Source organism: Acanthaster planci, linkage group LG18 (assembly GCF_054643075.1).
Source record: "Acanthaster planci isolate LZ-2023a linkage group LG18, COTS_SCS, whole genome shotgun sequence".
Classification (NCBI taxonomy): domain Eukaryota; kingdom Metazoa; phylum Echinodermata; class Asteroidea; order Valvatida; family Acanthasteridae; genus Acanthaster; species Acanthaster planci.
The window spans coordinates 1,526,505-1,553,609 of record NC_141794.1 but is presented as its reverse complement, the minus strand read 5'-3'; the positions used below and the strand labels follow the sequence as shown (position 1 = coordinate 1,553,609).

Here is a 27,105-nt window from a genome sequence, read left to right as displayed (position 1 = left end):
GCAAAGTCAGAGGGAAGGCCTTTGCAGCTCAAACAGTATTTTTCATTGAGTAGATAATTGTACAGTAGTTAGATGCAGTGTTTTTATTATGTGGAATAATACTCTACTTTTTCTTGCAACACATGCCCGGGCAATTCATATCTGAGGCTCAAGAAAAGTATGGCTGAGCAACAGTTAGGCGTCGTCTGGAAACTGCATTATGGAAATTTCTCTTTTATTTTGTATATCTGGCTAAGTTTATTTTACATAAACATTATATTTGCATATTACCTTTTTGATGTAAAAAACCTTTTGCCTGGCATCTGAAAAAAAAAGATACATGTATATAAATTCAGAAACAACGGTGGAGGTCCTATGGTAAATAACACGATCTGTACAGACTAGAAATGACTGCGCTATGGGCTTGCCTGTTACTCAGACATGTGTTTCTAGAAGACAATGTATAATATTGGGAAATGAAAAGTTGTCTTCATGTCAGATCTGAAGCTCATCATTCGTAAAACTGACTTACTAATTGTGAATATTATTGACACATTTTCCGAGAGGCAGATAATGAACACTACTCAGAATAAGACAAATTGCTTTTTTTTACGATGTCATTAATAATATAATGTACACTTATGTTTACGGCAAATCTTTCTTGGTCTTGTCGATTAATCATTTCAGCGTAATTTTTACTGACGCACTCTTTTTATTAAGCCACATCAGACGCGAGGAGATGTACTGTCAGTAGTTTTGCCAACCCACCCGGCCAACCCCAGCTAAAGTTGAAACCGACCGACAAACTATGCGCATTCCAAAAATGATATTCCCCACCTCCGAATTAACACATTTGACAAATAGCGCCCTCCCTTGAAAATGCCACACGCGATTCCAACGCCCATCCAATCGAATCATTTGAAACCATCACGTGGTAACTGCCGCGATAATCAGCAAACGTCATTTCGTTAGTTGCATCGTGCGGTGCGAGAGGAGTGGTGAGTTTTGCACATTTTTCTGCATTTCAACTTGACTATTTCTACATTATATTGAAAATGTGTGATTTTTCAGTGTTCCTTCATCTTGCAGATTCATTTGTGAGAGGAGTGGTGCGTTTGATGCTGAATTAATTTTGAGCCCGAGTTTTTGTGCTCTCAAATTTGAGACGGCGCCAGTGGTGGGTGTGTAGGCCTACATGTACATGTATCTTTGTTGAAGCATAATGACATGGGACATGAGTCTTGTGCTGCAGTGCTAAAACTCGGAAGTATTTTCAATGTCATTATTAGGCCTTCTATCTTGACTACGGCAATCCATACTTTAAAGACATCTCAACTAGGCCCTATCATAAATTTAGAAAACTGGTCGCTGTTAATGTCAAAAATAATTTCATAACACATCCTCATTGTCACTGTCAGTCTCCACCCAATGACCTAGGCCTAAGCCTACGTCACGTGTATTTGGGCAACACTGCTGCTACTGCTGCTTCACAATGACTGGACTGATCCACAAGCTGTAACAGATTACACCCTGCCCCCCACCCCCCACCCCAAAAAAATAAGGTTAGTGAAACAAACCACCTGAGGTGTTGTAAAACTAAAGTGAGGAATGATAGCTCAGGCAGTGGTGCTGTGTAGAGTTGGTTGTCCTTGTGAAAATGCACAGAATGATGGAAGATCAATTCTGATTTCAAATTTCAAGATTTTTTTAGTAAATGACCGCAATTCAATTTAGTTTTTTATTTTGTTAACCATACTCTATGAATTTCAGCACCATGAATTTGCACTTAATTTGCAGTTTCACTGTGAAATTTGTTTTTTCACTGCAACTTCATGGCAGTTCACATGGTGAAAACACCGTGAAAATAATCCTGGATGTGACCCCTTGCCGACACCTTGAGGTCAAGTGAAAACACCGTGAAAATGCAGTGAGCCCATCTGGGGGGCCTTCCTCATTAACTTTGCAGTGGGGCTAATCCTTTAAATGCTTTACGGACCCATTATCTGAATCCCTCATAAAAAGTACCATTACCTGTCTTCTTTTACTGTGGCGGTGACAGGTGTAAATGTACACTGAACACCCCAATCACAATGTTCGCATCCTTGCAATGTACATGTAATCCCGGCCACGTTGTTCATACACTACATCATGGCCTGTAGCTGAATGAGAACATTGTAGGGACTTCAGCAAGAATTCCCCATGAATTACATGTATGTCACCTCACAGAAACATTTATTTCAATTTTCTGGCATATCTGTGATTTATATTTAATTTGCTTCTGTACAGTTATACTCATGAATATTCTGGAAATTCATAATAATAATGGCCATTTATGATTACTCATCGACAATTAAACAACAGTCAGCACCGAGTGCTCACTGTTATGGATGATGTTGGAGCAGAAAACATTAGTGCCAAAAAGAATGTTGAAATTTGGGGGAAGATGCGGACTAGTGAAAATTCTGCTTATGGACTAGTAAAAAGCCATCACTGCTGGTCCGGCTGGCAAGTGAGCAAAACGTTACGGGCAAACCCTGTCCATGCACGATGTCATATGTACGCTGCGCTTGCTGGATTGGACAATGATGTACATGTACACGCCATTGCTATCCTCCCTGAGGCTACATTGTCGGCTTTGTTATTCCACCACTTTGTATACAGTTTCACAGTCTTTTGGCAATTCCATAATTCAGTGTGGTAACTTCACCACTTAGTGTGCTTTTTGCCCACAAAAGTTGGAAATATTCATATGTCTTCTGGTATGTGGTCAGGGGGGGTGTTGTGACATGTAATACCAAGTTTCGTGGAATTTTATGAATTGTGTCACATTTTAGGGCTGAAAAAAGAAAAAAAACCTGTGTCCTTCCTCCATGGTTCTACATAAGCAAAATGTGCTTATCAACTTTTCAGCTGCATCGGCAAATTTGAGCCATTGTACGTGTATCTATCTCTTCTCACAGCTCAAAAAAGGAAAAATCAATCCTGTCTTTCTTAGGAAAGACAGGATCCTGTCTTCACAAAACACCTGCTTTACATTCACAACATGTGGAAAGAAAGTTTTGTGGTTTTCACAACTTCCCTTCGCATTTTGCTATCACGGTTTCGAAAACACGCACGCAATATTGCTTCATGCAAGGTTTCCGCTGGTTCCCGCTGCGCCGTGCTACTGCCAAAAAGGTGTGATGGCAACGCGGCAACCAGTCCATGCATTAAAATAGCGTTGTGCAATTCACTGTACACACACACAAAACTCTACGTGGCTGCACCTAGAAAAATGATGTCGCAGGAAGAACAAGTTACAAGTACTTCCCAGAACTTGATTAGTTGGATATATAAAATGTACGTATTTGTTGTGTTCACATATTTAATGTGAGGTTTGGTGTTGAAAGTTCATAGTGATATTGGACACAGTCCTTTTGAATGTTAGTTAGGGCCTACATGTAGGCCTATAGCCATCTGAGCAGACAAAACATTTTCATAAATTTTGAATTCTTGGCCCAGAATTTATAGTTGAACAGGAAACTCCTATGTCATGAATGTAGCCCCTCTTCTCTTTCTGTCAGCAGTGTTTGTCATATTTGAGATTTTTCCTGCTGTTTGTTTGCATGTTTGCACTTCGCAGGGGGTTGGGTTTCAGACTACCTAGGCCTTCCTGTGGTAGTACATGAATTTGACGTTACATATTTGAGGGGCGATACATTGTCCCAGGAAAACATTTTGAGTGATATTTTCCCCTGAATTAATTAGTCAATATCAATTCCGTCATGTCAGTTACTTGACGCTACTTAATTTCAACTGAAATTATTAATTACCAATTCCTGTCAGTTCAGTATTCATTTTCCAGTTTGATGGCAATGTATACTTCTAGGCTATACTCGGTGATGAGACTGCATTACTGCTGTGAAATTCAAAACGAAATTAGGCCAACTTTGCTCATTCTGTGTAGCCAATAAAATTCTTCAAACTTTTCAGGCAGCAAAGATGAGGACCAGAATATTTCACCATGTACCCAATTTTGATATATTTGTTGCTGCTTTAACTTTCGGTCTTTTTCAAGATAAATGGGACAAAGTAGGAATGGAAAAAGCAAATCTCCGAGGGAAAAGCCGCAAGTTCTCCGTGGCATCCATGTGCGTGAATTTATATGCATTTATATAACATTCTCCTGATGTGTATACATCCTTTCATTAAGTTCAAGTGCCTGGTGAAATGTGCTCCTCTTTTAACAAGCTTCAAGTGTGAGCTGTGTTAATCATCACTTGAGATCGATTGAAATTAATGGTTTTTGTTTCAACCAAGACCGTTCATCTAGCAAAATGCAATTCAGGTGCTGGTTTATGAGAGACTGTTGGTAATCTTCCTCACAACCTGTGCATGGTGAATCACACTCCAGTATCCTCCTTTGCTGTCACCCATGGAGAGGTTGCCCAATGATAAAATCTGAGTCATGGTCCACAGATGAGTAAGACAGAAAGATAAACTGTTAAACTCGTCATTCACACAGGTATTTTTGCCTCCAGGACTTGAATTGCTGGGAACTGTAGCACTGCAGCATTCAGTTCCCAACATCTCATTATGGTGATGACAAGCATGGATTGTTGCATTTTGTGAATCGGTTTTAATTCTGTTGATTCTCAGGCGAGGACTTTTGAGCAAGTATCCTCATGCCGCCTCCCTTGTCACTGTAGATTAGCCTCTGACATGTCGGGCAAGAAATGGAATTGGCAACTTGGGATATTTAAAATATTTGTGATTTGGTAGAATGCAGATGATAATAATATGTCAGGAAAATGCACTGAAGCACATATCCTTCCAAAACGTAGTGTAAAGAAGTATTGTTCTGAGGATACTCTAGTTGTTCAATTTTTCCCAGTTATATTGATCTGTCAAGAAGTGCAAAAAGATTAAGATTTTTTGTGTGTATGCCTAAAAAATGTGCAGAAGTCAAGACATTGAGTCAACCTGCCCGCTGCTTTTTTCTCATCGTGAATAACTCTTGGCCGGGTCGGCCCCCGATCCATACAGTGTAGTCATCACTGCTTTGCATAATCATGCGGACAGTGTCTCGTCAGTCAGCCTGATGATGATCGGATGCGGGGCCCATTCAGTAGAGAGGATCACAGGTCACTCGTCACATCATCGGCATTGGGCACCACGGACTGAGGACGGGAGTGCAGTCTGAAGACAACAGACGGCCCTGCACTCGGGCTCAAATTTCTTTCATGCAGTACTGATTCAGCTGCACTCTCCGCACAGAGACCGTATTTCAATCTCTCCACGTAAAGAGACAGCCCCATATATGTAGAAAGGCCCGGCGCATACAAATTGCCATATCCGGCATTTTTATGAGGAATTACTGATTTACTGCCGTCTTTTCCACAGGTTTGGATGATTAACATGCCATGGTGTGCAGAATTCTACAAGGCATTTTAGGAAAAAAAATCTTCATTTTATAAATGTGTACCTGCCATACTTGCATATTCTCTTTTGTTGTATTGGGCGTGTCGTGACTACATCAAATGTGGGCAAATGAACACTTGGACTGGACAGTTTGCATAGGATTCTCCCAGAATTTTGTTTGTCAAAGACAAAGCGTGGTGCGTACATGTACAATCCTAGTAGCGCTGTACATGTACATCACGTCTTCTATAAAAATTCTCAGCGGTGTTGTTTTCCCCAAATTGCCGAAAATAAGGGACACCTTCTAAGCAGCTGTTTCATCTGCCTTATTTTCTCCAGATTTGCGATTCATTTGCATCGTCCGCAGTGGGGCTTGTTGGTTAGTGCCTTATCCATATTCTTGTACCTTTGCAGTTGGTCGTCGTGAGACTTGCCCAATGCAGACTGCAGACATGCCTTCAGGTAAGAGACTGCTTCCTTCCCCCCCCCTCCATTCGTGACTATTTACTTTCCATCCGTGCCCGAGGCAGTTCCTCCTTGCCCTTCAGTCTCGGGTTTCGCGCATTAATTGTGTAGACCTCATTTAATTAAACATGTATCTTACCAGATGTTTGTGTGTGTTAATGTTATTTTCCCACCAGCCTTTCCTCCTCAATGGAAAAAGAGATAAAAGACTTTGCGTTTCTGCATTGCACATGATGTTGTAATATGATGAAATTTACCAATGTCTGAATGCTTGAGAGCTTTTAAAAAAAAAATTGCTGGTATGTGTATTGAGACCTTTTTGTCAGCAGCTGAAAAAAAATTGGTTCCTCTGAAGTGCACCGACTGTTCTCAAAAATGTGAATTGCCATAAAAGGGAAATTGTGAATTCCAGCTGGGTGGAAGCATCATTAATTAACATTGCGGAGCTAGTGTGGGTTGTTTTTTACTCTCCTTACCCCTAATTTGGGCAAGGATGGCAACGGGATGAAATTCAATCCAGGGCACTATTGATAGATAGACTAACTAGAACCCATCTCTCATCCTCGGCAGCGGGATGAGAGTAAGAGAGAGCCAGAGATTTATAATGTGCCCATCAGACGGTGATACATGACCCGGGCGAGCTGCCACTCAAAAATGCGCAGTGCACATTGGGCACGTGGGCACTGCAGAGCCCTAGTGCATAATTGCAATTTATTTTGACAAGAAATAGCCACGCAATATTTGTCCCTTCCAAATAAATTTGTTGGCACCATAAGTGAAATGTTTTTATCCTGCCAGTGCTGTTAGATAAATGAATGTGCCGAGTTACAAGGTCAGGTGTTTAGAAGAACAGAGTGGCATTAATTTCTTGGGGTTCTTTTGGGTTCTGTTGACAAAAAGGTCAATTTCTGTTTTAGTAAATGTTTTAAATCACAAAGTGTAAATTACATTGTATGTGGTCAAGATTCTCAAGAAGCAGGTGCATATTCCTGTCCTGCTTTACTCTTCCACTTTGAGTTTCCTTGATGTTGGACTTGGTTATAATGGTGTGTTGAATGAACAAATAACCAGTATCGATTATCGTAATTTCGTCGTTTGGATTCGTCTCATTAGTCTTGGCTTCCCACGCAAGAGCATGGCCAGGCATTGGCTCTGAGATATTCTCCCATTCATGGATGCATTCACGGCGGTAGAGTCATTATGAATATGCTGAGGGGAATAATACTGACAATGTTGTCATGGGTAGTCCTCTGACATTTTGAGGCAGACGGAAGAGAGAAAAAAAATGCTGACCTCTGCTCGTGAAGTTGTAACGTGAGGGATTTAATTTGACTGACTCATATCGTTTAAAGATGGTGCTGGCATGATCTCTTACTGATACCATTTAAAACGATGTTAATTATCGGTTAAGCTCCATGACATGTACACTGCCTAAATCTTTTTCAGCATCAACTTGAGGCTCAAAGAAACATAACATTTATAAATATCCTCGCTATTGAAATGTTTTAAATGTAATTGTGAACAATTAATCTTAAACATTATTACGTATAATTTGGGTTTGGACCAGGGTAATTATATAAATTAGGCGTCCGATTTTTTTGTGTGTGTCCCTGTCACATCTGACATGTGGTTTGTAAGTTCAGAACAAAATCTCTAATGTCCAAGAGTGATGAATTAATGCAAATGACCTGCCAAACAGCTAAAAATAGTTTGAAATCAGTTTCAGTGATATATTCATGTCGTGTTACACAGTGTAGGCATAACAGGGGATCCAAAAATGTGACCTTTTTGGACCCCAAATTTATAGAATGACCTACCAGTGATTTTCTGACGAGAAGAATTCATCTTTGGAAACGGGCCTTAATTGTTTTTGTTTGTTTCTTTGTTTGTTGGTTGTTGGGGTGTTTGTTTGTTTATTTTGTATGGGCTTAGAATACAAAGCATGAGTCAAAGTCTTTCCAGTTTCATTGCAGAGTTGAAGATTACGTTTACGCGACTGTGCAGTTTTTGACAAAAGATACACAGAAAAGCTAGCATCTGCAAATCTGTTTTCTGTGGATACATATCACGCAGAAAATCTGTGTACATGTAGGCCTACCAAACAGATTTTGCAATAATCTGATTGCAAAGATCATGGCATTCTAACATGGAACCCCCTATTTCTATAGTCTGTACTGCACATCTATACTCCATAAATCAATGTTACTATTTGCATTTGTCCAGGAAGCAATATTAAGTACAACATTTTTATGCATCTGCATAGTGCTCAGCCGAGTTAATGCCCTAATGAGATTTTCCACATCCGAAAATACCAATGATTAATCAGGGTTGAGTTACACCATTGCAGCATGAATCAGACGCAAACCAAATTACAGTGATACATTATGCTAATTGTCGGTCTGCCATGCACCCCATTTGCAATTCTGAGCAAGGCGTTTGACTCAACGCATTATGCAGTGCTTTGAGAAAGTGATTCTTGATTTTTGTTTAAGGCTTTGCGATAGTTTCAGCATTGAGAGTGAGCATACACATACATGTATACATATACAATCTGTAGGATTTTTTGATCAAGGACTGCTAAAAGGGGTCTTTGTGTGTTTGATTTTCTCTTCCTTGGCAAGTGCTAATAACTGACTGCCGCTCTTTCTTTTTTTAATGAAGTCTTCAAGTGAAAGTGTATCTACATGTAATGCATCGTTATTTTCTGGGCAGATGCACAAATAAAATGGCATGCTCTAAGCAGTGTGTAAATTGCTTGGAACTGTCAGTGGCAGGTGCGAGACTATTTTCCCCCTGTATGCAATGTTTAATAAGACCCACGGCAGGTCCACATGGGTACAGTGATTGAACAGAGATTGCATTATGCATGGATGGTGGACAGACAGGGCCAGTGACCATAGCTGTAAGGTTGCATGCCCACTGGTAAGCGCTATGCCACAGGTTTGAGATTTACTGCCCGTGAATTGGTGCATTTCTGGGAGAGATACCTTCTTGCCATGTCTATAGGCATCGTGCGGCCGAGTTGGAAATGACATGTACATGTAGATGGTTGTACAAAAATAAATTGTGTAGTTTCTTAGCTGTGAAGCCCTCTGAAATTGAGGCCAAATGCTTGAATGAAAGTGTCTTGGATTGAGTTGTAAAATGTAAGAGCAGTTATCAATTGTGGAATTGTAGAGTCTGCCAATAAAGAGGGTTAATTTGAAGATTTCAAATGGAAAAACCACTTCAACAAATTTTACAACAACACTATTTCCTTCTGAACAAATTAAATTCTTGTTGAATGACAATTTTCCAAAATTCTCAAGATATAATGTAAGCAGTCCACATCTAGCATAAAGTAATGGCCGCTATGTCGTAAAAAGCTGATTTTCTTAAACTGTGGAGAAAAAAATGGATATTATATGCATTCTGAGCCTTTCATTTGATTGTTTGTTTAATCACATCCTCTGTGTCGCTATTTGATATTGTCAGAAAAAAAGGAATCCGAAATATGCTTGACTTTTTTGTTGCTAATCATTAAATACTAAAGACTTTATTATTTGTTTACTGGATATTCTTTACCCCACCAGTCAAAACCCTTTTTTTAGGGGGGTGCAGAGAACATTGTTAGTAAAACAATGTCTTTAACTGACTTGTTTGACCTTCCAGAAGTCAAGAAGTCCTCTGGGATGGCATTTGAGCTGGTTTTTAAGGAGCCGTCCAAGGAGGCCATCAGGAGCCCTGTCCAGTCCCCACCCAAGCAGAGCTCCTTGGAAGAAATTGAGAAGAAGCAACAAGCCGCCCAAGAGAGGAGAGAGGTAAGCAACAAGGAAGGTTAACGAGAGTGGATGACCTTGTAGCTGACGTAACGATTGGCTGGATAAGCCTGCCTGATTACTGGCTTGTTGACTTGCTGATTGGCTTGGTGAAGATTTGTTGATTGGCTGACTCAGCAGATTCAACTTGGTTGACATGTTGGTTGACTGGCCTCAAGCTGATTGGCTGGTCATGTACATGTGTAGATGTGTTGCAAGGGTGACTGATGATTTAATTGGGTTGGCTTTGTTGGTTGACTGGCATGCTGACTTGTTTGGCAGCTGACTTTTTCATTGGATTTCTGCTGTCATTTTGATTAAAGTGGGCTTATGTGGTTAATCTTACTCGCTCCTGGCCCAAAATGGCAGCCTCGTTCAGTCCTCAGTGCCTGATCAGGAATGCCCACGTACGTATTTCCCTCTTTGGTGTTGCCCGTCGACAGCAACAAGAGAAGGAGAAAAAGAAGCAGCTGGCCATGGAGCTGAACAAGATAGAGCAGAAGAAGGCCTTCAGACAGGAGGACGAGGAGAAATACAAGAAGGAGGCCGAGGTCAAGCTGGACAGCAAGTTCAGGAATTACATGGAGAATAAACTGGCCCAGGAAGAAGCCAGAGAAGAGAAGAGTAAAGAGATGGTGAGTCTTGCTGGTACCCCCATCATCCTGTCCTCCTTCCGCCCCCCCTTCTCTCCCTGCCCCCTCCTTCAAGCAAAATTGAAGCTTCATGTACATGTACCAGTTGATGATCCACCGGGTTCCACGATCATGACTTTCTGTCCAGCCCCCAAATTATTTTCTCTCTTGCAAACAAATACAAAATAATAATTCTTATTCTGTCAATGAATTTTCAGTAATGTGACAATTTGACAGTTTTTTTATGAATTGGCTTTAAGTGATTCATCTCGGTTTGAATCAGTTGAACAGATGCCAAATCTCACACCTTTGAAAAAAAAAAACACATTAAAATATCACGCTTCCTGATGAAAGCATGTGGTTTGCCATGTTTAACATAGTCTCCGCATTATGCAGTCGGCTTGCACTTGAGACGAGTGTTGAAACACGTGCAGGGTTGGAGGACAAGCCGGCAGTGTGATATGTGTTTGTGTGGCGAGCCCCGACCTCCCTGAATGACTCATCCTGACACACAGGCAGGTCTACGTCTGCAGACCGTGGGCTTGCATTTACATGAAGCACACCCCTGTCTGGCATGGACAAAATGTCAGATGTTTTAGAGACTTGATGAGGGGGGGGGTCACAGTCCTACGCGACAAATTTTGCCCCCTGTTCCAGTTTTCCTTGGGCGGATAAATGTTTCAAAAGACACACGATTGCAATGTACAAAGTTTGGTTTGGGGATGACGTTAAAGGAGATTTTTCATGTGCTAATTTTTAGTTCAGCATGCGTAATTTCTCGTGGGGTGTACATTTGCATAGACCGTCTGTGTATGGGATATGTTCACATGTAGACCTATCTCACAAGCTGTTAAGAAATCCATGAGGCAGTTTTCTGTGTTGAAAGAAATTCTAAAAAGTGGGATCATGCGTTTGACCACAGAAACTTCATCGGTCGCATAATTTGTTAGAGTTATATTATTGCATGGAACGTCAGTGTTTCATTTGGCCTTTGTAACCCTTTCTTGTGGGGGGGTAAACAGATCGAGAAGCAAGCAAGAGTCCTTGCGAAGAAGAAGGAGTTGATTGAAAGCGAAGGAACGACTGCGCCAGACGTGACCAGAGCAGAGTAGTTCCTGGGTGTTTGCATCGCCAACGTATACTCACACCAGCCTTTCATATATCCATGTATTTCCCCCACTCCCTCTTATTGTAAATCTATCACCTGCGCGAGTACAACATAAGTGATGCACAACGCAACTCAAGACACTCAGAACCTCTGAGGTAATTTTTGTCGTTTCAAAATGGAAATACGCAACAAGGGAAAGAGAAGAAATAATTCGGGAATCATTTGGTCCCAGACTGGCAAGCACATGGCTGTGGTTTTTGTTTACTTGTTCAGGTTTTTTTTTTTTTGCGGTCTCTCGGACCATAAAAAGTGTCTCGCGAAAGAAGTCTCACACTTTTATGTTTTGGCGTGCCTTATTATATTGTACAGGGGCAATTAAGTAGTTGATAAATGAACAGTAGGCGTGGAAATCAAACAATACAACTGAATGGTGCAGTTTGTGTCAAGTCACGTTATGTTTGTGTGTCTCAGCTACATTTTCAGTGGCGTTTTTCTTGTATTGGGTGTTATTATGCATACATCTTGACGTGACTCCCTGGACTCTTCAACAATCATCCTTGTATACATGTGTATTGTATGTACAAACTGAAGCATACCCATAGACTTAGGTGCACGTGCTGCAGGCGCAGCTGTGACTGGTGGTTCCCCCCCCATATCGGAGGCATTTAGTATTCTCCTCGGCTCCTTTGCTGCAGATAAGTCGGTAGACTGGGCGTGGCTTTGGGGTGTGGCACATATGGGTGTGGCATGGTGTTAAAAAGATGAGTGGGGCCGACTGCCACAGGGATGTAATCTTGTCATTTTAGGTTTGTGATCCCTTCAGTGGTTGCCTCTGTCAAATTACAAGTTTTTATACGTTGACTCACGTTCATGAGAAGTTTATTGCTATCAGCATGGGCAAATGAAAATTTGAAGAACAAAAATTGACTTGTGAATATCTCAAGTCTTTGGGTTTCCACTCCATTCATAAATATTCATACCCATATACCTGTGCTTTCGCACTGATAGAGTAGAGTTATGTACATGAATAATTTGTAATTTGATGAGAATACGAACGACTGGCCCTGGAGAGAATTATGGAGTTTGATTGCTTTGAAAAGTCTAACCTGTCATGGACGGAGGGTGTTTCATGGATGTGGCAAAGGAGCTGAGGAAATTCATTCTCAATCACAAGGAGTATCTCATCTTTTTAAAACACTGGGCACATTGCTGAGGGAAAAACATAACCCTGAAATGAAATCCAACCTGAGGTAAAAGTCAAGCGTGCAGTTACTTTGATTTTTTTGTCTTTGAAAAAACAATAATCTAGTGGCACTGCTCTCTTGGGGTCCTAGGTCCGAGGAATTTTGCCAAGAAAGGCGAATTTACCAGTGTGTGGTTTTTTGGTATTTCCACGATTTGTTTTCTGTGCAGTTTTCTTCAGAATGGAAGTTTCAGTAATTGCTGCTTTTTGAGATTTTGGAATCTGGGCTAGTCACTTTTTAAGGCACTTGCTGTTGAAGATATTGTAAATGTATTAAGCTTCACGTATGTATGATAACAGAGAGAAAAACCAATTACACGAAGGCATTGTAATAAGGTCGATATTAGAAGTTTCTATGGTAGTATCTCGCTGTGATTGTCGCGTAAAGTACTGATAGTTGTAGGTTCGTACTTGGGACTCTGCATGGCTTCTTAAGTCGAGTCCTGTCCGTAGAGTTGTACATTTTGTGAGCAACGTAGTGCCATGCAATACACATAGTTAAGAGTTGATGATTAACAGCGCTACTGTAGTCAAAAGTCTGCCAGGATGGAGTGTAATGTCGGGGTATTGAACACCTTTTGTTGAAATTTAATCTGCCCGTGACAGAGCATAGCTGTATATCTATTCACGCATCAGAAGCCCAGACGCAAGACTTCCGTTCCAAAAACAAGAGCAAAACTATTATATAAACCAAAGTTGCATCCTCTTAGCGTGGTTAAGGCTTTGGCACCCTGCGCGAAACATTTGATACGACAGTTCTCTTTCAATCTTGCATCCACACCAATGCAATACGGGCGATTCACAATTGGTGCGCCTTCAAGAGTTTGCAACGCGTTGGCCAATCACATCGTGCGAAATCTGTCGACCCTTTCCAAACGCTCATTGGAACTGTGAGCTTCACATCACCGGACGAAAAACCCCTGCATGGCTAAAACTAGTATACCCGAAGTAGCAGAATGTACCCGAAGTAGCATCCGCGTGTGTAGTTTACGTGTAACTTTTAGAGTATGTTTTAGGTGGTGACCGGAAAAGATAATGCCTGGATGTTGAATTATTTTGATACCAACAATCCATTGATGTATACTGAAATGAGAAATCGATGTTTAATGTACATGTGCATGTTTTGTTCGATGTATACCATCCGCACTGCCACACAGTTCACGAAGTCTTAGATTTCACCGTAATGCTAAAGTAATACCACTTGTGATGAAAATGTACCTGTTTTTCGTTTTGTTTTCTTAGCTTTTCCTTGGAAAACCACAACAGCTGTTCGCATCACAGAGTTAACTAGGGGAATACGAAGTGATTGTGTCTTTTATGAGGGAAGGATTTGGGGACGTTTTGGCTTTGTTTTTGTATTTTTGCCTTAATGTTTAAAGAAAAGGAGTTTTTGCTTTTATATTTAAGAATGAGTATTTATTTCTGAGTTCTTCCAAATGATTTTTGTAAGAAAAAGAAAATGCCAAAAATTATTTATTTTGCCTTTTAAGTTGTAAACTGATGTTAGATAAAGCAGTTAGGAGAATCAGTTCTTAGTATGTTTTGTTACCGGTCTGATGGCATTCAGAGTAAGCTAAATTGAGGTCATTGGATTGTACATTTGATTTCTAATTATTACAAATCATTTTCACTCTTGTGAACAACTGTAAAGCGAAACAACTCGGAAGGACCAAGGTATTTGATGACTGAAAAGTAACAATACCAATTTTTTCTGTTCCAAAAAAGACCAAATTTTGGCCAGTTTGTGCTTTTGATTCACACTTCAACTTCCATTTCCGTCTAATAATTGGCGTTTTTGTTACACCAGGCGTGTGATATATCGCCGTAAGGTTCGTGAAAATACTGTACCACTGATATGTACCCGGTCCCTTTCCATCCCATTCAGCTAAAAGAGAATAAAGTACTAAACTTAAAAAGAAGGTCAAATTCCCGTTTGTGAGGGCATGAACTGTAAGGGAAGAAATGAAGGAAACCTTGATTTAAAAAAAAATGAACAAAAATGAAAGATGGAGTTGTACTTAAAGCTGATTTGTAGCGTTCATGTTTTCGACTAGCAACTTGTTCCGTTGCTCCTGTTTAACTTTAAGCCTGTTGGGGCCTTGTCATTGTTTTTCTGGAAGCTTGTTCTAGTTTCGAAGGGAAGAGGCTGTTCTTTTTCAGTGATTATCCTCCCGTCGAATCTTCGGTTCATGTTTAGAATTGACACTCGACACACCTGCATGCTTGATTAAAGTTTTATTTTTGCTACACACAGAACCAAGAACATTCCAGATCGTATAGAGTACTATTTAGAGTTGTTTAGTGCTGCGTTTTTCGTTATAAAAACTTTAAAAAGAAAACTGTTTGCATCTCCTTCAGTTATGTTCGTTATTGCGAAGGGCACAAACGAGCTTATGTAACCAACAGATTTACTTGGATGTACTGTTACATTACCCGGGACACGGAACAGACAATTAACCCTTAAGATATCATGCAAACGATCTCTCCACGTACTACGAGTGTTTTTCTTTTTCGAGTATTTTCCCGAGCGTAATGTAACTGACCTTTCCCGTCCACGTTTGAATAAGATTGTGTGGACTATGGTTCGATCGAACATTTCATTAGTGGCAAATGCATTTATTTCTACGTCCTTTACAAACAGTATTGTTCTAAAACATTTTGTGTCTTAACAGGCGTATATGTGCTTGGTTAATAAAAAGCTTTCAAGTACCATTGCAGACGCATGTTCTCGATTTGTTTTTGTTTATTCATGACGGTGTAATTTTGTGTTAATTTGTGTATTTTTGTCGACTTGATAAATTAAAACGGCCGATGGCGTACAGTGCGCGTGCGCCTCGTATGCCTTTGCACTACATGGGTTCCATATTAGATTACTAGAAACCTACCGACGAATAATTTGATAAGCAGTTACGGTCCTCGGGCAATAAACATGTTCGACGATCTTCGATGTGGAAAGTGGAACTCTGTCCTCCAGCATAATTAGACAATTGTAGCTTAATAAAAAATATTACCATTACAAGCAGAATATGAAATTATTTCTGGGAAAAGAAACACGAAGAAAAAAAATTTAAAACTGGCCTGTGTGAAGTTGAAACAATATTCATCTCGTTCCATTTGGGGTTAACGTTTCGTCAACACAGACTGAAGCCAGGGTTATATTTAAAAAATGGCTTTACACATCGATCTCCTTTGTAATGGAGAACAGTGGCTTCACACCCTGTTAGCCCCTGCGCATGTCATCTGCGCCGTGTTCATCTTGCGTCCAGTCTATATCCAACCATCAGAAGCCACGCCCAGTTTGCATGAGATGGCAAACATGGACAGAAGCAGCCGCGTGGCGGCGCTTTCTTGGTTAAACGCAAACTTCCGTATCATGCCGGTGCTGCGGTAGGCCGGTGCCATGAGTGCGGTCGACGTCTACAGACTTCGTATGATCTGTGTTTTATTCCTCCATGGTACGATTGTAGATATCTTGAAGCACAATAATGGAAAATTTGTCAAGTAAATTCAAATCAGATGTCATTACCAAAGGTAAAGAGCCCGTCATAAAGGAGGACTGCATCTTCTGTAAAATATCGAGGGGTGAAGCAACGAGCAGTGTTCTGTTTAAGGTAGGTTTTTAAAGTTCCGGTCTGATTTTGTCTAGGCCTAGATCACATTGTTTTTTCTCCATCGTTCATTGTGTTCATACTGTGCATCATACAAAAATAGGCCCTGTGCCTGAAATGATGCGAACCTAGTCCCTTTTTGTAATGGAGACAGACCCCTTCAGAATAGAAGGTTGCATTTCTTCATCTGTAGGGTCACCTGTCATGCCTGTTTCTTGTCGACTGTCTCTTTGGAGTTCGTTTTGTGGGAGTTTTGTTTTGTTCTTAGATTTTTAGTTACCATCGGGGTGTCTTCTTTGCTTTTCTTGTTAATATGGTGCAATACATAAAATTATCACATACATGTAAACTCACGGATGTTGTAATACCCAGTAGGGTTATTGTCATGCTTGAGATTATGTGTTTTAAAGTGGTCCGCTAAAATGTTTGCGATTTTGCAATTTATGGTTTTTAGTCATGCTATGGGAGAACTACTTGATAGTGATTTAGTTCACTTTTTAGTAATCCGGCAGGGGCATGCAACTATTTTGGTGTTTGAGTCTTAGTCTTTTTATAAGGTTTGACGCTATATTTAAACTTTGTCTTTTGTATGTCTTTACTGTATGTAATTTGTTTTTACTTACTTTGTTTTATTCATTGTAGATTTGACCTGCGAAATAATAAATGAAATGAAATAAATGCATGCTTACTTCACAACCATTTTTGGTGCGCTTGTTTGTACGATCTCCTGCTGCACTTGCGCAAATACTAAATCAGTTGATCTTGCTGGTCATGCTCGTAGCAGCTTCCAACTGTCGTGAACTGATGAAATTACAACTGGCTGATGGTAGACGAATCAATAGGCCTAATCAATCGATTAAATAATAAATATAGCCCAACATTTTCATTAGGGCCTACTTGTACGTGGATGTCCAACTGCCTCAGTCAATTAACGATGTTGGCAATGGCAGGTGGGAAATGCGGCTGACTTTATAATGTTTACCCCCGACGTAGTGTTCGCTTGCAAAGCCAATGGCGCAGCTTTTGAAGCTAGCCAATCAAGCCATGGGCGAACAAAGCATCGTAAATTTGAAAAATGTAACTCTTGGCTGTAACTCCTCAAGTTGTAAGGACCCTAAAAATTATCCTGCGAGCTGTCAGAATGCCTACATTCTTCTAGAGCTACAGAGCTCATCATCACACGTCTCGGAGAGATAGAAAGGCCAGCCTCGTAATTTCTGCGGTATAGAACATCATATAATGTCATGTGGGCTTTTAAAATGATCAGTCATCCATTCCCGAAGAATATTTTGGTACAAAGACCGCCGTTGTGATTAAGTTTCAGCTTTTCACAATGAGCATGGCTCTTTTTAGAACAGCGAAGTGACAGTCTTCTACGACATTCGACCGGCGGCCAAGGAGCATCTCCTGATCATTCCAAATTGTCACCATGGCAACCCCAAGACGCTGACCAAAGCTGACATTCCAATGGGTAAGGTCATGCATCAGTGGAAAAAAATATCATGGCAACAGACTTGCTCATGAGATGCCATTACCCTGAATTTCTGAAAATCTTACTGTTCAAATCCTGCTCACTTGTGCTCTGCAGTCGTTCTGTAGGTTTCCCCAGGAAGTCAATTTGTTTACCTCTGTTGGGATACAGTTAGCTTCCTTGCTGCGTCACTAAGCTCTTTTTTCCTGAATTCATTCAGAGTAAATGCAAGACAGTCTTAAAGTTGAACAAATCCGCCAAGGCAACTTGAGCGCTAACAGGCTCTAAACTCTCTGCAACTAGAAACATTTTGTGCCATGTTCACAGTTCTTGTTGTTTTACATATTCCCAGTGGAGTACCTTCATGATGTTGGACAAGGAGTCCTGGAACAGAAAGGGGGCAGCCTGGACGATGCAAAGTAAGATTTTGAAATTGTTGTGGGGGGGGAGGAGTTGACAGTTGGAGGGGGCGGAGTAGATGCCATGCACCCCCCAACATTAAATAAAAATGATATTAAGCCTACTTGCCACTCTTCAGAACCATTGCTCCCATTTGTCCATTATCACGTGTGCTCCTTTGTGTAAACGGTAGTATTTTGTGCACATTCAGATGAAAATTGGGGTTGCATATGATTTACATGCTCTGCATTGGATGCATATTAATCATGGAGAGCATGCCAGGTCAAATTGTCAGGTTCATCACAAGTCCTGTCACAAGATGGCGGAAGATTTACTTGTGAAGATTGACAAAGGAGTGTGTTTTGTCGTGGTTCATTTGAGGAGCTTGCAATTTGGCAAAAGCAGGAATGTCTTATGATGGACTTGTCAAACTTGAATAGACTAGTGACATACTTGCCTGCTGCACTGGTGCTTGCCATGCATGGCTGTCGGAAGAAGGAGGGCACAGAAAAAATATTGGGAAAAAAGAAAAAAGAGAAGTGAAAAAAGACCTCCTTCCACTGCTAATGGTTCATCAGTTTGTTGCTGGAGAATGCTTTGCCTACCCCCCCACCCCGCAAAAACTCCTGACAATGCCCATGATGCATTGCGTCCTTACTGGCTCTTTACAGTATTCCACACAGCATTGTGTCCCTGTCTGCAGTACACAGGGAAAATCATTAGGAGGTGACCCAATTTCATTCTTGAACAAAGCCATGCGAGCACCAGACTCTAGATTTACGTAGATCCAGGTCTGATTTTGTGGCCCTGCTAGATCTGCAAGTCTCTGCTCATGTAACTATTTTCTGTTCTGCCAGCACTGTATGCACGGCAGGATTTCCCCTTGGGTACTGATATGTGTAAGGTATTCATACAAATCTCGCCAACATTCCAGTGCCTAAAACAAAAGCAAGTGTTTTACAAAAGGCCTCAAGTAAAGTCTATACAGTGTAATAGTACATTTACTCCAAATTTCCCCTCTAAAATAAATCGATCTTGTATTCTGTGTCCCGCTGTACCATTCTGAATGATTTAAAACTGATCTATTTCAAAATAGATATCAAAGTTATTTTGCTTTTTCGTTCCATCTAAGAAAGCACACTCATACAAAGTGTGGCGTCGTCTGTACAGAGATCTGTTGGCCCCCCCCCCGTGGTACAGCCTTTCCACTTGTCACTGTTCCTCTCTGATTTCACCAGGGTCGGATTCCACTGGCCTCCGTTCAACACTGTGGAGCACCTCCATCTTCACATGGCCTACCCAGCCAGTAGTATGAAGCTCTTCAGTAGCCTGATGTACAGGAATAATTCTCCCTGGTTTGTCACGGTAAGGACCGTGTTGTCTTGGCTCTTGTCACTTGATCTTGTATTGTGGCAAATGCAAAGCAAATGTTTGATTCCATTTTAAACAGAGAGTGGGGAATTTTGGAAACATTGTCTCAGAATGGGTACAAGATGGTTTGTAGTGATAACAGAAACAGAGCCAGGTGCTCACCCATTTCAGTCTTCCAACTGAATCTGCTGCAGTATGGATTGCAACAGTACATGCATATTACATTTTGAAGTTTCAGGTGTCCCACTTTCTCTAGGTTGCTTTCAATGTCCATTTTTTCAAACCTTTCCGTCCTCAGTATGACTGGCTTCTACAGAGGCTGAAAAACCTACCAGATGCCACGTCAGTTCGGCCAGAGCAATCGAATCCAAGTGCAATAAAGGAGGCGAATGAAACAATCGGAGAATCGTCAGGCAAGGGGACAGAAATTTAAGCTATGTGTCATTGTCATTGTCAGTGGTCATTGTCACGTGTGTATCCATGCCATTGTAGTGAGTGTCACTGTTGCCCACTCCTTGCAGATAAAAACCGAGGATGAAGAGTTGTGTGGAAATCAATGAAGAGGCTTGCGACTGCCTCTGTGCGACATGTTCTTTTTTTCTTGTTATGTCACCGGTAATCGTTGCTTTCCTTGCTGTCTTTGTGGCAAACGTGATGGTAGCCGATATCACTCCAGTTGGCATGCTGGCATTTCAATGGAAAATAATCTGTGGTTTTGCTTGCTAAGAAATCAAAGTTCTTTCATTCAGGCGGCATAGTGAAAATGCAAGTCGTAAATATGTTAATAAGAATTTGACCTTTCCTACTGGTCAAAAACTGGGATGTTTATATACTGCCCGTAAAACACTGAGGATAACTTATCGTGTGCCCAGAAGTAGGTTGTAAGCGCTTACGACTTTTTGCCAGGACACATTATCGCTGCCAAAAGGACGTATGTATGTAACTGTTTTATTTTAATGAATATAAAGGTTTCTTTGCAAATAGTTACAAAAAAATCTCCCAAGTCGTTTGATAAGTTGTTTAAAGGTTGCTTTTTGCACAGCCTGTGTTGATTTTGTAGTAAATTTTATCCGTTTGTACTAAATAAAGAGAGTGTGTCTCTTACGCCCTTTTACCGGGAACATCTTTTCTACTGTGATCATGCTTCCAGACAAAAGGGCGTAAGCGCACTTATGACCTTTTGGCGGGCACACGACAAACTGTTATGTTCTATGCCCTATCTTGTCGTATACACCATGTACACATCGATTTCCATACAAGGAAATTTTTAACGCTACATGTACTGGCGTGAGGCACATAATTTACGATAGACTTGGCCAGGACAGGTGTTTCACCAAAAACTGAAATAGATTGTTAGTAAAAAATTGTTGGAAATGTGTCCAAAACATCAAACTCATTACCCCTTTATATAGGATTGCCCAGGTTATTGTAATTTAAATTATGAACAAAATATTTTGCATAATATTATTGCTAAATTGTGTTATTATTTTTAACCTCTCAGGCTTTTAAAGCTTAAATGTTGTCACTGTTGGCAGTTTGAGTTGCTACAGTTCAACTTGCAGAATGAATAAAATGATGCTGAAAGTAATTTGTCAGCAATAAAATGGTGGTAAAAGCCAGTCGTCCTCATCAACTTGTCGTTATTCTACTGGGAAATTCTTTGAAATGCTGAAGGTTGTGTGTGATGGACGCTGATACATTATGCGTTTCTGATATGATTGTGTGTGAATGTAGCCGAAGTGCAACGGTGATAAATTAGAGAAAATACTTGGCACTCGATCTGAAGTTTGATCTGCGTCGCTGAGAGAGTGAAGTTACAACCTTTTTTTCAATCGCCACGATTTGCTTGCATAATTTTTTCCTCTCTAGACGGGGTAGTTATAAAGTGGCCTTAAGAGTTGAAGGCACATATTGTTTCCTCAAAAATTGTACGTGCATTTTGAACGGAACGTTGCCATGCATGCTATATTGGGTGGAAGACCTGCTTTTCTTGAGAAGTGGATTGTAGCTTAAGCCCAGTCCTGGCTTTTGAATAGTAAAAAAAAGACACAGAGTGATGAAATTATTTCATATAACGTCTGGGAAAATTATTGAGGTTTGACAGTCAAGGATGTCCATTGTTTGTCATATTGAATGGGGAGGGACGTAATTTTGACCAGAACTAATGCGAGCGTGGAATGCCAAGAATTAACGGCGTGGAGTCCGGGGCCCTTGTGCGTGACCCGCGTAATGCCAGCTTACGCATGCGCCCCTATATAGGCCTAGTGCTCCTGCGAGCGAAGCCATCAATAGTGTAATTCGGCGGCCATTGACACGACCGTCGTGTACAGGTGGTACGCGCGCGTTATATCAGTCTTCAACCAATAGGATAATCCTGATTTACCAAGTGCACGCGCATGCCAAGTCAAAGTGCGCGTGTACGGGGCGATTGCACTTGTAAGTAATAAGTGGCATGTGGGGGCCGGGGTGGGGCCCGAGGCAACTTTTTTTTTGCAAAAAATTCTTCATAGGTGGGTAGGAAAGAAAGTAATCGGTATATTTATTTATCAGATATTAGCACCAACACCCTGAGAAAACAACACCAGCAAATGTGAAAGCAAGGATGCTGGTACCGTGAGTAAGGCTTTTGGTTTTTTTCTACCCCAACATCATGTTGAGCCCGTAGTGGCATTTGCTTTTGACTTTCCCCCCCTCACACACACACACACTAAAAGCTGGATACGCCGCTGATTATGCCTTCTGTTGAAATGTGTCCTTAATTAGGGACAGCAGCGCTAAACATTGGTTACAATGTTTTTCTGCACACACGATAATCATTAACTCGCCTGGGCAACTTCGTCCCCATGGTGTTGACGGCGTATGCCCCCATGGCTACCTGCTCTCTCACCCAAGATTTGGATCACATGCACATCCAAAAGTTTAGGATATGTATGTTAATGTAAAATAGTCTGGTGCATGATTGTGCTTTCAATCAGGGTTCGTTTTAGCATGCGGTGTCTAGATTAGACGCCATAACTGCGGTGGCGCCGCGCTCACACGCACATTCTTTAGCTTGACGCCCGCGTGCATATGGCAAACACGACGCCCGGCTGAAAACTAAGGCATGAAACGTGCGCGGACCACCTGTCCCTGAGCGTTGCACCACCGCAGTAATTATTTCTACTTCTGGGGGTCGAATTACACTATACGGCAATTTCACAATAGTGCGCCACCAAGAGTCACAGTGCGCAAAATCTGTTTGCGCGTTTGGAAAGGGTCGACAGATTTTGTGCATTGTGATTGGCCAACGCGTTGCAAACTCTTGGTGGCACACTGTTGTGATTCGCCCGTATTGCTCACATTCTTTCACAGGGGCAAATAATTTTAAGTTCCTGAAAAACTTTAGTTCCCTGTATGTAGACATAGGCTACTGCATAAATATCTTTATGGTAATCCTATAGTCGACCTCCCCAAAATTGGGGTCATAGTTCCCTCTTTCCCCCAGGTTTTTCCCTAGGAGGGGAGCACGTTAGCGAAAGGAACGCACAATTACGTTTAATTCGGAGATGTATAGCACCTTTAATATGTGGTGCATGCTATTTAAGAATGCACTTAAAAACTTCTTGCATTTGCTTTGTTTTCCGCTATGATTTCCTGGGAAATATGTGGAGAATATTTTCAGGTAGCCCAGCCTATTTTCTCCAGTGTCTGGTGCAGACACTATGCAACCATGCTATTGCGGTTTTGTGTCTCGTGTGATGAGTTTGTCCTAGCAAAGTCAGTGAGAAAATGACGAATATCCGGTGAACTACTAAAACGGGAATTGAAAAATTACTCCGTTGGTGTCCCAAATTCTGTGGGTACCCGCTACCCAACGATTGACGTCAGCAAATGCGATCCTGCATGCATACGTGTCTCGCAGGTTTGTAACAGAAGATTGGCCATCGACAAAATGATGCTCATGAGTCGACTTGCCTCGGTCGATTTTGGTGAGAGTGCCACTGCAGATTCAGACGCTTAATTTAGACATCACGCGATTCATGCACGATGAAAGTATCGTACTGCATCCGACCCTGTCCCGGCCGATTTGGTTGGCCGTTGCTGTTTCTTGTTCTCTCCGTCTTCTTGTCGGTAGTTCTTTACGTCAAGGTAAGCTTATAGAGTACTTTTCTGTCTTTGCCCTTGTTTAGCACTAGTCGCTTGAGAATCGCCAGTCTTTCTATGGAATTGACGCTGAATGTTGAGGGCAACGTACCTTTGGCCTAATAGAGCAATTGGAACTTTTTGTTGGAGACATAAATGCTGCACTCATGATTACCAAAAGGTTGCAATGCCTATCTAATTATTTTTCCGAGAAGGAGGACCGGGACGCTCAGTTTTGGATAGAAAATGTTGAAAACCTCTCTACAAGTTGAAGTACCAGTCAAAATGTTGGATACTTGTATGGTTTGCCCGATTTTAGTCGGTATGATATCGTTGAGCGCTAAGGCCCCCAGCCCGGGGAAATTTCCCTCCCCCTTCCGATCCACTGGTAAAAAATGTTATGCCCCCCCCCCAAAAAGGGGGAGAAAATTCCGTCAATGCCCATAACGGTTGATTGTCGTGCAACCGATAACATGCCCATTTCTCGTCACGAGAAATTCCAGGCCATATGCACGCCATAGCCCTAGTTTACAAACGGAGCTTTCGTGTAAACACAATGAGTACCAATGTACACGTTCAAAATGTGGCTTGCCAGTTGCAGAAGCACTTTCAATATAATACCAATCAAGTACAGCAGGCACAGAGTAGTTACATCCGGTTCAGACCGGCGCACCAGAATGGTACCGAACAAAATATAGGGGCGACATTTATCTACCAGGGAAAATTATTCAACACGAACTTAGCCAATTGCACTGCCATGGCACATTATAATAATGGGCGTTGTCTTACTGCCCCCAACCCATCGTGTCGTGTCGACGGTTGGTCGCAGGTTTTTGCTTTTCGAAGTTTACCAGACTTAAGCTTCCATATTTAATGCTTGGAAACCGTCAGTTAAAGCCATATGGAAATGTTACAAGGATACCCTCACCCTACAGCTTGTTTGGCAAAACAGAGAATTTCAAAAACATTTGGAAGACTTTTCATGGTTATTTTAAAGCTGTCCTTTATAGGCAGGACAAGGTCTGAAGTTTCCATTTTGAAAATAATTTTATAAGTTAAAAGAAAAAATGATTGCCTGATGAGTAGCAAGATGCTCAGGTATCCAAAATATTGTTCAGGTATTACTCCATGTTTAGCGCCCTTTTTGCCCCTTCGAAAGAGTCTCCCCACCTAGCTTGTTTGTAGGTTTCAAAGGCTTATATCTCCATCATTTTTATTTTTCGTTCATCTGATTTGGAAATGTTCCAAATTTCCTTCCTTAGATTTCTCCGATGCAACAGCTGTCGCCAATTCCCCGGATTACGTCGTTCCATTCGAAGACTCGGCCTTCTTTGTTAACTGGCAGCGGGGCACTGACGAGCGCCCTCAAGTCAACCTACAGACTGGTGGGCGAGACCCTCCACGTCGGTGACACTGCACATTTTGTCATTCAAGCCAAGGACTCAAATGGCAGGAACAAGACGTCCGGTGGGGATTTCTGGTTTACGATTCTCACCAGCGAGGCCGGTGAATACCCGACCACGGGAGGGCGTACCGCTGGGTCCGTCGTGGACCACAATAACGGCTCGTACAGCGTGTACTTCTATGTTGGCTGGCAGGGAACTGCGTTCGTGCACATAACTCTGGCAGCCCCGAGCGAGGCTACGAAATGGCTGCGGGAAAAGTATTGGCCGGTCGAAAGACGAGTCTTTTGGAAAGCGGAGTTCTGGGGGAGGCACTCCATTGAAACAGCCTTATGCTTCGTGCACAGAAATTTGACATCCACTTCTAACCTGTGCGTCGTCGATCACAATCCCAGGGCCATGGGCTCGACGGCTTTTTACTGTCAGAAGCCACGAGTTGCCAAGTGTGAAGATTTCAAAACGGTTGCAGTCGACCCAAACATGGTTAACAACAGAACTCGGGAATTACTGCAAAATGACACAGCATTGTTTGATGGGTAGGTCGGTCCCTGTGAAGCTACATTAATAATAATAAACTGGCTTCATATTGTAGGTGACAATTTAGGTGTGTGGAACTATTGTAGAAGAAAATACGTATGCGTGTATCTCTAAATGTTCGTTATACTTATGTGCTAAATGTTTGGAACTTTTTTTCCAGGAAGAACTATTTGCAACCACTCACACGAGGACCCCCGAAAATTACGATCGGAAGTGAGTATTGTCTGTCTGACTTAATATGACAAGGTCTTCTCTGACTTCAGAATTATACCAATTATAGACAGAACTGTGGTACTTTCCTAACTATCAATTTTTTTCAATTATTATCCACCTCTAAATACCCGCAATATTGTCTTACGCTGTTGTTAACTTAAATATGTTTCCTCCTGTTTTATTTCGGAAGCACAAAGCAACGCCACTATCGTAACTCAAGCACCAATTTGCAATCCTGATGAGGAGCCCCCTTTGAACCATGGGTTCTGGCTCGACGCGGACTGGTACCACCTCCAGTGCAAGGTCCAGAAATGGGATAATGTAAAAGCCGTCCGGGAATGCTTACGTCAGAAACACGTGTTCATTCATGGCGACTCGAATGTGAGGAGTTGGTACAGCCTGCTGGCAAAGAAAATGGGATATCCTTGGAAGCACTTAGGAACGGGAGCAGACAAAATGGTTATACATCATTACTATCAAGACAGTAAAATAGAAACGAGTTTTTATTTTCATCCACGAGTTGTGACAAATTCCAAGGTATATTTAGATACCACCCCATACGAGGTGGATATTTTGGACAACATACGGAGCAACCAGTGCAATGAATACATCATAGTTTTATGTCCGTGGGGCCATTTCACCCAATGGACACGTGAAAGTTTCGCTGAGCGGATGAATCTTCTCAAGGAAGCTGTGCTTCGGTTACGGGAGCGGTGCCCTGACGTCCCCGTTGTCTTAAAAGGTACTCACACCAGGGAACACGAGAATGTACTGAAGGCAGTCTACGCCAGTGATTATACCCTCTGGGCCTGGGGTCGCATATTACGGGACACGTTCCGCGGCACCGGTGTGTTTTTCTACGATGTCTGGCAGATGAGCTTAGCGTACGGAAAGCCAGACATACACATGCCGTTAGAAGTCATAAACGAGGAAGTGAATTGGTTTTTGTCCTGTGTCTGCAGGTGATAAAATAATCCGACAGGTGCTCAGCCTTAGTTACTTGCACTTCCACACCATGAGTGGCAAGAGTCGTAGACTTCAACCAGCACTTTGATTTGAGACCTTTTCTTTGTAGAACTGTTAAAGCTTGAAAAGATAAAGAACTTAACGTAAATCAAGAGATGTTTCATTTTGTTCGATAGTGAATCCTTATATCTTTTTATGTGCTAGGTTACGGCTTTCAAAAAATCGAGTATAATCCGACTATTTTCTAAGAATTTATGTTGTTATTTTAAACAGGTGGTTGTTACAATTAATTTTGCTCTGAAAAAATAAAAACAAAACAAAGTTATATGTTTACGCCTTTTTCATCATTGATCGGCTTTCCAATTTCGACTCTGAACCGGCAATGTGACGA

The 27,105-nt window shown here is 41.5% G+C and overlaps 3 protein-coding genes across 6 annotated transcripts; all 3 read left to right on the top strand.

Moving 5' to 3' along the window:
• The first annotated feature begins 883 nt into the window (after positions 1-883).
• Positions 884-15,341, top strand: LOC110979523 (uncharacterized). 3 transcript variants are annotated; one of them, XM_022235386.2, is made up of 5 exons: positions 884-977; positions 5,719-5,841; positions 9,496-9,644; positions 10,085-10,276; positions 11,296-15,341. In XM_022235386.2, exons 2-5 carry the CDS (start codon positions 5,817-5,819, stop codon positions 11,383-11,385), a joined length of 456 nt encoding a protein of 151 aa, XP_022091078.1. In that variant the 5' UTR covers positions 884-977; positions 5,719-5,816; the 3' UTR covers positions 11,386-15,341. The 3 variants fall into 3 exon arrangements, with proteins under 3 accessions (XP_022091078.1, XP_087004798.1, XP_087004799.1); XM_087148672.1 differs by having other exon boundaries at positions 891-977; positions 5,794-5,841; XM_087148673.1 differs by lacking the exon at positions 884-977 and adding an exon at positions 5,132-5,361 and having other exon boundaries at positions 5,794-5,841.
• A 631-nt stretch (positions 15,342-15,972) lies between these two features.
• LOC147796088 (adenosine 5'-monophosphoramidase HINT3-like) lies at positions 15,973-21,106 on the top strand. The gene is made up of 5 exons (XM_087148924.1): positions 15,973-16,235; positions 17,586-17,703; positions 18,056-18,122; positions 19,341-19,467; positions 19,772-21,106. Exons 1-5 carry the CDS (start codon positions 16,110-16,112, stop codon positions 19,904-19,906), a joined length of 573 nt encoding a protein of 190 aa, XP_087005050.1. The 5' UTR covers positions 15,973-16,109; the 3' UTR covers positions 19,907-21,106.
• Positions 21,107-23,393: 2,287 nt separating this feature from the next.
• Positions 23,394-27,039, top strand: LOC147796087 (NXPE family member 4-like). 2 transcript variants are annotated; one of them, XM_087148687.1, is made up of 4 exons: positions 23,394-23,601; positions 24,858-25,534; positions 25,696-25,748; positions 25,939-27,039. In XM_087148687.1, the coding sequence occupies exons 1-4, from the start codon at positions 23,500-23,502 to the stop codon at positions 26,712-26,714; spliced, it is 1,608 nt and encodes a 535-aa protein (XP_087004813.1). In that variant the 5' UTR covers positions 23,394-23,499; the 3' UTR covers positions 26,715-27,039. The 2 variants fall into 2 exon arrangements, with proteins under 2 accessions (XP_087004813.1, XP_087004814.1); XM_087148688.1 differs by having other exon boundaries at positions 25,700-25,748; positions 25,939-26,107.
• The last annotated feature ends 66 nt before the right edge of the window (positions 27,040-27,105 follow it).